The 12,568-nt window shown below is 45.9% G+C and overlaps 1 pseudogene and 1 gene segment (V, D, J or C); both read right to left on the bottom strand.

Annotated features, from left to right (window-relative positions):
• LOC130088393 (uncharacterized) overlaps positions 1-12,568 on the bottom strand; it is a 539,769-nt pseudogene that overhangs the window by 420,504 nt on the left and 106,697 nt on the right.
• LOC130088430 (immunoglobulin heavy variable 3-66-like) lies at positions 10,342-10,923 on the bottom strand. The segment is given in 2 exon segments: positions 10,342-10,733; positions 10,829-10,923. Coding segments are annotated over 2 exon segments (420 nt in total).

Here is a 12,568-nt window from a genome sequence, read left to right as displayed (position 1 = left end):
ACGTCTGTCGTTCGGGTCCAAATACATTTATCAAATAGCATTTTATGATTACAATGTTTTTAGGTTTTGGATTTTTCGATGCTATATTTCACACAACGGCGTGGCAGGATTTTTTTTTCTCTACACACACGCATAGGAACAACAGGAATTACACGTCTGTCGTTCGGATCCAAATACATTTATCAAATAGCCTTTTATGATTAAAATGTTTTTAGGTTTTGGATTTTTCGATGCTATATTTCACAAAAGTGTGTGGCAGGATTTCTTCGCTGCACTACACGTGAATTGTGGACAACAGGAATCAGGCATCTGTTTTTCGGATCCAAATAACATTTATCAAATAGCATTTATGATGAAAAATGTTTTCAGTGTTGGATTTTTTTTGGTGCTATGTTTTACAAGCACATCTAGCAGGATTCGTCGCTGCGTTGTGCGAGAGAAAACAGAAATTATTCATCTGTTTTTCGACTCCCATAACATATATTAAATAGCACCTATGATTAAATATGCTTTAGGTTTTTACAATTGAGTAGCTACGTCAATGTTTAACCAGGAGTTTATCGTTAATCTAACGATTATAAGGCCTTTTTAAGAATAGTGAAAGAGCATCGTTTCACTAAATCTTGTCTTCACCCTGTTAGAAGAATCTCGTTCGGACAGGGGAGTTTTTAATATTAAAATGTAGCGCGTCTTTACAGAGGCAATTTTAATATTATTAATATAACTGCAGTTTAATTTAGCAATTAACAGTGAATTAAAATGTTAAGACATATTTAGCAGCTGTTAATGTGCTTACCTGAATTCGGCTTTGTGCCTTTACTCAGTTTAGTCAGTGAGTTCGCTCTGCGCGCTTTGGCTCACGATTCGAAACGCGCGTACAATACTAAATAACAATATACACATAGATTGAAAACTGATTTTTTTTTTGCTCAAAAACAAGTTTAAAGTGTGCCCGCATTCTCCACCAATTTTTTAAAGACTCATGGGCGGATCTAATCCGTGGGGAATTTGCATATCATAATTAATAATTGGTAATTAATAATTATTCATACATGTTTGGATTAGATCAGTCTTACATGTTAATAAATCTCCCGATAAGGGAGGATCTGTCATTTTACCTGCATGCATGTGAATCCTTGAAATTAACCACAAGTTGATTGCAATTAATTACACGGACCACGTTTCACAAAACAGGTAAAATGAATTAGCTCAATTGTCAGGATAATATTTGTGGGATCCACAATATCATCTTACTTTATAGGATTTCAGGAAACGCAATTCTCTGGCCAGAAGAATTGGGTTTCCCGCCCTATAAACACAACACATACTCTTTAAGGTATTTTTAATTTTAGTAAGCTTGTAGCATAAGATCTTTTGCACTTAAGGGACTTGAAATTGAGCAAAGAGACAGCACATCAATCAAATGAATATATAATTAATTTAATAGAGGCATGACTACTTATGTATTTACTACGGTTACACGGGATATATGTATTTACAAACACATAGACATCAATGAACAATACAATAAGACATCAATGAACGAGAAATGCGTAAAGTTTGGACAATGGATAACTTACACGCGTGAGCGAGTAAGAGAGAGAGAAAAGGGGATGGGGAGAGAGAGAACAAAGAACATTGGCAGAATTTCATTGGCAGGAAGACATTCACCTCTCCGATTACAACACGAAACATCATCTTAAAACTTCTTAGAAGCTCTATAAAGAGATTATACTTGCACAAGTTATGTTATGGTCTCTCTGTATGTCAAGGCATTCCTGTACGGCCCTGTCTGGCCGCGTGAGCTGAGTCCTTTGTGTGTGAGGAAGCGTCAAGTGGGCTGCTTGGCGCGCGTGTTGAACGGAGGTTTAAAGTCTTTGGTGTAACATTTCCAAAGGGAAATAGTTTGGCTAAGTTCGTTTCACTTCGTGGAAGTGAACTGAGTCGACTACGGAAAACAAAACTTTGACTACCAAAAAGTTAGTTTAAGTGAGATGTGCGTTCTGCCCAGATCTATCATGCTCAAACTACTCTCACGTGACTTAGCTCTCCTGGTTGAGCTGCACCAGTAGAGTATGTGCTATATGCAGCGCGCCGCTCTGTATTCCCTATGTGTGCTTATGTATGTGTACCTTATTTTTCCGCTTATTTGGGTTCCCCGAAAAGCTCGGGGACTCTTGGGTGGATGCTTGGCACGCACGGCGTTGACAAAGAGTTCCCGTAGCGTAAGCTAACTTACGCAATACGAGAGAACCTCTCATAGAGAACGATACTCGGTTACTAACGTAACCTCGGTTCTCTCTAGAGAATGAACGAGTATTGCATAACCGGCCGTGTTCGCGCCACGAGCGACTTTCGCTTCAGTCAACGAAAAACCAGGGAAGTCAGCCTACAGCCCCTATTTTTATACGCTAAGCCACGCCCATTCTGGCGGGCTATGACGCTATGAAGGCGCGGGCGCCCTTCATTGGGCATGACGTCACGCCGGGCTCACTGGTAGGCTGCTGCAGTTGCCCGCAGGGCAGCCAATGAGCACGCAAGTTAGCCTGCTCTAGATCTGCTAGCTGCTGCACTGCGTTGACAATAAATACAAAATTAAGGATCATTTTTTGGCTTCAATATCTCGAGAAGATGAATCTTTCCCGTAGCGTAAGCTAACTTATGCAATACAAGAGAACCTCTCTAGAGAGAACCGAGGTTACGTTAGTAACCGAGTATCGTTTTACAGATACTAGACACGTGACTTTCAAATGAAAGATTGGTATCAAAGAGCACACCCAGGTTCCTAACTGACGACGAAGACTTGACAGAGCAGCCATCAAGTGTTAGATAGTATTCTAGGTTATTACGTGAGGAAGTTTTTTGTCCAATAATTAGAATCTCTGTTTTTTCAGAATTTAGTAGTAGGAAATTACTAGTCATCCAATTTTTTTATATCAGCCATGCATTCCGTTAATTTTGTGAATTGGTAAGTTCCCCTTCAGGGACTACCGCTGCGTGTAATCGCAGTGGGAACGCCCCCCAGCGTAACGCGTCTGAAGCATGAAGGAAATCAGTCAATGGAGCGTCACAGCGAGTGACGTCACCGACCAGGAAGCTATAAATATCCCCTGAATACACAAGCCACCAGCTTCTGTTACTTCAGCAGCGCTCTGTGTGTGTCTGAAATCTTTCGATTGTGTTTGTCTGATTTTGTCAGGAGTTTTTCACTATATATATATATACATAAAAAAACTAAATGAGCGAGCAGTATAGAAAGTGTGTTCCCCCCTGTACACGTTACATCACGGGTGGGGATTCACACGAGTTATGTGTAGCTTGTTTGGGAGTTCAGCATGCCCAGTCGGCTCTTGAGGGAGTCGACTGTGAGCATTGCGAGCGCTTTCCTTTGAGAACTCTGCGCTCGCGGCGATCGCTCTTTGAGGAGAGCGGTTTGTTGCGAGCTCCCCAGGGCTCGGGTCCCGCTTCTGTTGAGGCAGAGCGGCGGCGCTTGTCTTGGGGTTCGCAGATGGATCTCACTGGCACCGCTGAGACGGGCCCCGCCCTATCTCAGCTTTCTCCGGCGGGATCCAGTGCCTCTCACCCGGCTCTGGAAGCACGCACTGCGGCGGTTACTTCTGCCCGGGTTGAGGCACATGATGATGTGGAACTTAGATTATCCAGTTCTGAGGAGCTGGATGTCGAAAGTTTGGTATCAGAGGAAACTAGCTCACTTCATTATACTGCTGAAGAAGGTTTGATGGATGTGTTATCTCGGGCTGTTGAAAAACTCAGTATTGAATGGCCAACTGATAGACAGTAATCTAGAAATAAAAGCAAACTAGATGATAGATTTCTCTCTGCACGTCCTCAGCCTTCTCGCCGGTGCTTACCGTTCTTCCTAGATCTTCATGCTGAGGTTTCAAAGACCTGGGTTAGACCGGTTTCGAGCAGAATATATACTAATCAATCCAATGCTTATGGTAATATTTTTGGTGCAAAGTCTGCTGGATATGTGACGATGCCGAAGGCGGAGGAGACGCTCGCGAGCTATCTCTCTCCTGCCTCGGCATCTTTGCTTAAAGCACCGGCTCTTCCTTCTAGACCACTGAAAAATAATTCTGTGCTGGTGGGGAAGGCTTACTCGGCGGCTGGGCAGGCGGCTGCATGTTTGCATACAATGGTCATTATGCAGGCTTATCAGGCCGACCTGCTCAAAGATGTGTGTGAGGGGGGAGAAATTTCGGCAGATATGATTAATGAGCTCAGGCAGACTGCTGATCTCACTCTCCGGGCCACCAGGGAGACAGCTAAAACTATCGGCCGGTCTATGGCAGCCATGGTGGCCGCGGAAAGGCATTTATGGTTGAGTCAAACCTCTATGAAAGAAAAAGATAAATCTCTCCTTTTAAATGCTCCCGTTTCGCCTGCAGGCCTCTTCGGTGACGCTCTTCACTCTGTCACTGAGAGGTTCCAGGAAGAGAAAAAACAGGCGGCTGCTTTTCATAAGTTTATCCCTCTCAAAGTGCGCGTCACTGGGGCTGCTGAGCGAGGGCAGTCCCAGCCGTCGAGTTCGTCTTCTAATAGAGCACAGCAGAAGCGGAGTGTCGCGTCTCGTGCCCCCCCGCAGACAAACTGGAGGGACGAGGCGGGGCGCTCTCCGGCGCGGCCTTCTCGGGGCAGGACTGATCTGTGGACAGTCATTGTCGCCAGGAAGGCCGCGTCGAAAATCGTCCGATGGTCCCCATCGGGAAAGACTTGAGTTCGCCGCTCAAAGACACGGCGCCCTGTCTTTCTCGATGCCCTCAGGGGTCTGTTCTACTAACCCTGCCTATACAGGGCGTAGAGAGACTCGGCGAGCGATTTCCCGTGGGACGCTCGCCCCCTCCGAGGAGGGTTGTGGAGTGCTCAGACCAGCTGTTTCCTGCCAGTATGTTACAGGGCGCTGTGTCTGTCACTCGGGATGTTCATCCAGAGGCCAGCCTCGAGAGGCTGGTTCCCTTAGTAGAGTTCCTGGCGGAATGGGAAATGCTTCCCAATGTTTCTCAGTGGGTCATGAATATTATAAAGAACGGGTACGCTATTCAGTTCAGATTGCGTCCACCTCGGTTCAGAGGGGTTCCCCCACGGTGGTGGGCCCCGAGCAGGCTCTGGTATTAGAACAGGAGGTAAAAACTCTGCTGCAAAAAGGGGCTATAGAACGGGTTCCTCCGCCCAGCAGGGAGTTAGGATACTACAGCCGGTACTTCATCGTTCCGAAAAAAGATGGAGGGCTGCGTCCCATTCTAGATCTGCGTCTCTTAAATCGCACTGTAGGGAAGCTCAAGTTCAAGATGCTCACTCTCAAACAGATCGTGTCACAAATCAGATCCGAGGACTGGTTTGTCACGATAGACCTAGAAAAAGACCTTGAAAAAGAGCGTGTTGACACCAGCCCAGAGAACTACGTTCCTGGGAGTGGTGTGGGACTCGGTCACGATGCGGGCACAATTGTCTCCCGCGCGGATCGAGTCCATCCTGACCACAGTGTCCAGGATAAGGCTAGGCCAAGCCATCACTGTGAAGCACTTCCAGAGAGTGTTGGGGCTCATTGCAGCAGCGTCCAGTGTCATTCCATTCGGCCTGCTGCACATGAGGGCCCTTCAGTGGTGGTTAAAAACCAAGGGGTTCTCCCAGAGGGGAAACCCGTTCCGCATGATCAGGGTTACGCGCAGATGCCTTCGTTCCCTATCTATGTGGAAGAAAGCTTGGTTTCTGTCCCAAGGGCCAGTGTTGGGAGCGTCATGTCGCCGGAGAACCGTTTCGACAGACGCCTCCCTCACGGGCTGGGGCGCGGTAATGGACGGCCGCTTTACGACAGGCCTATGGCAGGACCATCATGCCTCCTGGCACATAAACTGCCTGGAGATGTTGGCGGTGTTCCGAGCTCTGAGGAGCTTCCTGCCGGACCTCAAAGGTCATCATGTCCTTGTGAGGTCAGACAATATGTCGGTAGTGGCCTATATAAACCATCAGGGGGGTCTGAGGTCTCGCCCTCTATGCAGACTGGCGCATCAGATCCTCCTGTGGTCCCAGGGGAAGTTGTTGTCTCTAAAAGCAACATTCATCCCGGGGAGTCAAAATCAGGGAGCAGACATCCTGTCGAGACAGGGGCTGAGGCCCGGGGAGTGGAGACTCCACCCCGAGGTGGTGGAGTCAATATCTCAGAGGTTCGGCCCAGTGGAAGTGGACTTGTTCGCGTCTCGAGAGACGACCCACTGTCCATTGTGGTTTTCCCTCACCCATCCAGCCCCGCTGGGGTTGGATGCCATGGTGCAGACGTGGCCGAGGCTACGTCTGTACGCATTTCCCCCGATCGCTCTGCTCCCGGGAGTTCTAGAGAGAGTCCGTCGCGACGGGATCAGTCTACTGTTGGTAGCCCCGTTGTGGCCGGCCCGAGTATGGTTCTCCGACATAATTTTGCTCCTGGACGGCCCTCCATGGGAGATTCCCATCAGGAGGGACCTGCTGACACAGGCAGAGGGCTCAATATTTCACCCTCGCCCGAGTTATGGAAACTGTGGGTCTGGCCCCTGAGGGGGCACAGTACCTAGAGGCCGGCCTATCAGCTGGAGTAGTGGAGACCATACTCAGCTCTAGAGCTCCATCCACGAGGAAATTGTACGGCCTAAAGTGGAACGTCTTCACCGTTTGGTGTAGGGAGCGTGAGGTGGACCCAGTTAACTGCCCAGTGGCTTCAGTGCTGGAGTTCCTCCAAGATCGCTTTTCCACTGGTCTTACCCTGTCCACACTCAAGGTGTACGTGGCTGCCATTGCGGCTTTCCACGCTCCTCTGAGTGATGGGCCTCTGGGGAGACACCAATTGGTCGTACGTTTCCTCCGTGGGGCTTGGAGGATGAGACCTGCGGCTCGTACCAGGGTTCCCACTTGGGACCTGGCAGTGGTTCTCGAAGGGCTGGCCGAGGCCCCCTTCGAGCCGCTGGAGTCGGCTGAGGCCAAGAACCTTTCGTTAAAGGTGGTCTTTTTGTTGGCCATTACTTCTCTGAGGAGGGTAGGAGATCTCCAGGCGCTCTCCATATCTAACGAGTGCCTGGAGTTTGCTCCAGGCAACATTAAGGCCATTCTTCACCCTAGGCCCGGCTATTTGCCTAAGGTGCCGTCCAGTGCGGCACGGCCTACGGTTCTGCAGGCTTTTCATCCTCCACCTCACGTGACGGCGAATGAAGAGAGACTTCACATGCTCTGCCCTGTCAGAGCACTGAGTATTTACATTCAGAGGTCCTCTTCATGGCGGAAGTCGGACCAGTTGCTGGTGTGTTTCGGGTCGCCCAGAAAGGGGCTTCCCGCCTCAAAGCAGACCATCAGCAACTGGATTGTCCAAGCGATTTCCACGGCCTATCAGGTGCGCGGTATGCCTTCACCTTTGGCCGTGAGGGCTCATTCTACCAGAGGCATTGCGTCCTCTAGAGCCCTTCTCGCGGGGGCCCCCATCCAGGAGGTCTGCGATGCAGCAGGATGGGCTACCCCTCATACCTTTATTAGGTTTTATAGTTTGGACATTCCGTCTACACCCGGCTCTCTTGTGCTCGCGTCCTAAGTGTGCCTGTGAGCAGCTTCACACTAGGGCAGACAGGGCGCGTTGTGGCGTAGTGGGTACTCGTTCCCCCAAAGTGTCATTCGACGCAGTTGGAGTTCCCTCGAAAGGGAACGTCCTCGAGTTACGACTGTAACCCTTGTTCTCTGAGAAGGGAACGAGAACTGCGTCCCTTGGCCACGCCTTCCCCTGCCTGGGAGCGCTTGCTTCATCACAGAAGCTGACATCTTATGTGTGCCGGCTGCTTTTATAGCTTCCGCCTATCTGCCGTCACACATTACGTCATGACGTTGCACCAATCAGAGATCGGCTCAGTTTCATTCATACTTCAGAGGCGCTACGCTGAGGGGCGTTCCCCCAAAGTGTCATTCGACGCAGTTCTCGTTCCCTTCTCAGGGAACAAGGGTTACAGTCGTAACCCGAGGACGTTTTTGCTGGTGTCTTTTGTGATGGAGAACTGGCCCTGTAGAGACTGAGCATAATATGCACTTGAGCCAGTGTCTATATATCCAATCCACTCCAGTCCTCTCCCTGGTTTCTGACGGATCCAGGTCATGTAGTAGCTGCTCATTGAGAATCCAGAGACACTGCAGGACAGAGTCACTGATTCTCCTGGTCTTTTCACCACAGAATCTGAGGAGCTCAAAGACTGACCATTAACACCTGAAAAACAGAAGAAAATCATTTTAGATGATTTAGAACAATGAAATCATAATCTACTACAACAGGGAGTTTCTCACATGCAATAACCATCAGTAGGAGTCCATATAGCATCTCCACAACAGAAAAAGGCAGTAAAACAGTTATAGGTTTCACTGAAGCTGTTTTAGCCACTGAACACATTCACTGACTGAAAGTTCAGCTTATAACACAATCTTACAGGCGTCTGGGAGACGTTGACCCTTCCCACAAAATTATTTGCATCTTTGGAGGTTTGCAGACTTACACTGCAGTTTAATGCAGTAATCTGCAAATTATCACATAGACAAAGGAAAAAAATCTTGACCAACATTTGATAAGTGAGAAAAGATATATTACTTTATCAGTGTACACCTTTGTTCCGTAATTTATTTATGGTGTTATTTATTATTGAGTCAATGTTTCAGAGATGCAACCAGAGCACCAGAGCATACGGTGGAAAAATGCATATTTGGAAATTCACCAGCACTGCCCAGTGACGGGCCATTATTTTAGATGTCTAATTTCTAAACTAATTTATAGTTTAGAATGAATATTTGTTTTTTTAGTATATTGTTGTTGTTCCCTCTCCTTTCCGGATTAGTGTGTCAGTTTTGGGCATAAGTCAGTTTCAAGAACTGGTTGTGATTCCACATGTATCTGCCTTGTAAGCCGGATTTGGAGGATGTATTTAAAAGACCCCCTTTGGTGAAAATCAAGTTTTCAAATGTTGTTGTCTGTGTTTTTTTTATGTGCTTTAAGACAAACCATGTGCAAATTCATGTCAACACCATTGCTGAGTATTTTCTCCTTAAAACTGCAGTGAACTAGCCTGGATGCCAGCCCGAACCCCGCCCACAACATTTTTTGATCGGGAAGTTCGGTCTGGACTCGCTCCATTGAGGAGTAATTATGATCGGTTCAGAAATCGTCGGGCCAATCAAATTGCCAGGGCGGGCTTTATACGATGATGGACAGATGATCTGCAGGGACGTAATCCTCACGTTATCAAAGAGCGCTTGGGTTGAACTGGTTTCCCTCAGAGATGACTGCCGCTGGAGAACTGAGATGTAGAGATTCCGCTATCGCGTCCGTTGTAAAAGAAATCGACAGCGCATTCATTTTAAAAGACGAACATAGAACTGCAATCAAGGCATTTGTCGATCGGAAAGATGTGTTTGCCGTCCTTCCTATGGGATTCGGCAAAAGTTTAATTTATCAGCTGGCTCCGATGGTAACTAAGAAGATGGGACGTAATGAAAACCCTGTGGTCGTTGTGGTTTCTCCTTTGGTCGCACTCATAGAGGGCCAAGTAAAAGAAGCAACACTCGTTATTTTACTTCTTCCAGCGTGCGTGCATTTGAGTTCTGTAGTTGACAACTGTGCTATGCAAAGTAGTTGACTTACTGCGTTGCTCTCATTGGTTGTAGGTCTATCCAATTGAGTGCAGAGTTTTTTTTTTTTCCTGGTTCGGTTAAGACACGCCTCATAATCAAAGCCCTATGAAGCAGTATCAGACTCACATTCTGACTAGAATATGAGTATGACGAAGTCAGGCTAGCAGTGAACCAAAGACATTCTCAAAAACACGGTTTGTAGAGAGCGATACATAAAACGCATTACCATTCTGATACACCGACTTGTAGACGACATGATTCACTCTTTCACTTCTTCTTCTGAATCAGTTTCTGGTTCAAACGTATATGACTGAATTAAACCAGTACTTCCACTTGCCATTGTACAGCGTTTAAGTTGACTGAGTGGATCTCTGAGCTGGTGTGAGTGATTTTGAGGCGGGATTAATTTGCATGTTGCAAGTTGATTTTTTTTTTTTTTTTAGTTATATCTTAATCTTTTTTTAAGCCCATGTAATAGTTGAATTAATGAAGTTATGTGGTAGAAAAAACCATCCAGTCCATTATTAATATAAGGGAATGTATGCTGAACAGAGATACTTATACTTACATACTAAGACACACTGTGGGAAACAGACGTCATTATGATTAAAAATAAGGAATCATTTTAATATTAACATGTTTTTGTATTTAATACATTCAAAACACTTCAGACAGGCCTTATGTCACTTCAGAGACTCTTCCCTTTTTTCAGTGTAACTCAACCATGTCCACTTCATTTCTCATGAGTTTTTGAGCAGCTGCCTGTATTAGTGTTTCCACAGTGTCTCTTGCACAGTAATACACTGCAGCGTCTTCAGTCTTCAGCTGATTCATGTGCAGATAGAAATTAGAGCTGTCCTTAGTTGCAGTGAACCTGCCCTGGACTGACTGAGCTGAGCTCTTATCAGAATCTGAATAATAATAAATAATCCATTCCAGTCCTTTTCCAGGTGCCTGGCGGATCCAATACATGTTAGTGCCACTAAGAGTGAATCCACTACATGCACAGGTCAGTTTGTGGGAACCTCCTGGAGCCACAACTACTGACTGTTCAGACTGTGTGAGCACAACCTGAGAGTCAATACCTGTGGATAAATAAAAAATGTACAAATAATTATGATAATGTATTTATTTACAATAAGAAAATAGTTTATTTTTGTTGTCCAGGGAATATACTTACCAGACACTGCGGCCAGCAACGGCAACAGATACAAAGTGAACATGATTTATATCAAGGCTGAACTAGTGATGAGTTCTCCAGTCAACAGTGCAGTTGTTTAAATATGAAACAGACATCAGATAATTTGCATAGAAACCCAGAATTAGCAAAAACAAGATCTTGTGGCAATTGGGGTTCATTTCATGAACAATAGTGCCACATCTTGATATGGATATAACAATGTCCTTCTGCAGCATGAATAAATGTGATTATTTTCAAAGTAGGCATGAACATCCAACCTCATCTCAGTTCTATTAAAAACAGATGTGATGTTGTCATATGTTTATGTGAAAGTGAATTAAGGACATTAGCGAAGTTGTAGAGTTCAGTGTAGTTGAATGTATACAATCAGATCAGCCCTTTTCTGCCATTGAGCCATTGTTCTCAAGTCTTGCATAGCAAAAAATAGTGGATCAGACACCTATGAGATCAAAGGCGATATTGCGTGATTCACACTCATGTGCTTTGTTGTTAATAATACATTGGATATTATTTAAATTCTGTTGCTTTTATGTGAAAATAAATAAAACAAGACACCCAAAAGTACTACCTTGACAGCAACAGATTGAAAAAACATGCAGTTCAACATTAACATTTAAAACAGTACACAGCCCTTCTTACATTCTGTGAGAGCAAACACAAAGATAAAACACAGTTTAGACACAATATCCATTACCATTTTATGGAATAAGTAACCTGATGCAGGAAAGTCACAAATGAGTAGATGAATAGTCTGTTAATGAATACAGTGGGTGCTTAAAAGGGAGAAGGACAAGTTTGCATAGGCTGCCCTCTAAAGGTATGTTTCTATTTTCTGTGTCCTTAATAACCTCTGTAACCATGTTTGCCTTTGGTAACACTTTATATTACGACCTGCAAACAACTGCGTAAGTAAACCGAAATTACGGTGTACGTTTCTGTAATTATAGTGTACTTCCGTGTAGGTATAAGGGAACAATATGTTGAGTTTTGGGTAATAAAGGGGTAACAAGCAGATATACAACCTCCAAAGAACTTAGTAGGTAAACCGAAATTACGGTGTAGTTTCTGTAATTATAGTGTACCTCCGTGTAGGTATAAGGGAACAATATGTTAAGTTTTGGGTAATAAAGGGGTACAATCAGATATACAAGCAAATTATTTATAATGTAATTATTTTAAAACCAACAGGTACCTATTCTGTTAATATATTCCAGGCAAAAATTGTACATCTGTTGTATATAAAAGTTATCACATTTCTGGCAAAATATGCTCTTGTGCAATGTAGTTACAGGGTAATTTTGACATCTGTGGGTTGTGAATTAAACAGTATATATAGAGACTAAGAGCGGTTCAAAAACCCCTTATGATGCACAATAAAACAAGGACTGTGACGTCGCCCGGTATGGCGCAGCCGGGGCCCCACCCTGGAGCCAGGCCCGGGGTTGGGGCTCGTATGCGAGCGCCTGGTGGCCGGGCCTCTCCCCACGGGGTCCGGCCGGGCTCAGCCCGAAGGAGCGACGTGGGACCGCCTTCCCGTGGGCTCACCACCTGCAGGAAGAGCCGTAAGGGGCCGGTGCAGAGAGGATCGGGGGGCAGTCGAAGGCGGGGGCCTCGACGACCCAATCCCTGGACACGGAAACTAGCCTTAGGGACGTGGAACATCACCTCGCTGGCGGGGAAGGAGCCTGAGATCGTGCGTGAGGTTGAGAGGTTCCGACT

The sequence above is a fragment of the Rhinichthys klamathensis genome, unplaced genomic scaffold (assembly GCF_029890125.1).
Source record: "Rhinichthys klamathensis goyatoka isolate OS25496 unplaced genomic scaffold, OSU_Roscu_1.1 h1tg000119l_1, whole genome shotgun sequence".
Taxonomy (NCBI): Eukaryota; Metazoa; Chordata; class Actinopteri; order Cypriniformes; family Leuciscidae; genus Rhinichthys; species Rhinichthys klamathensis.
Note: the sequence above shows the minus strand (reverse complement) of the source record. Positions and strands in the feature narration are given on the sequence as shown.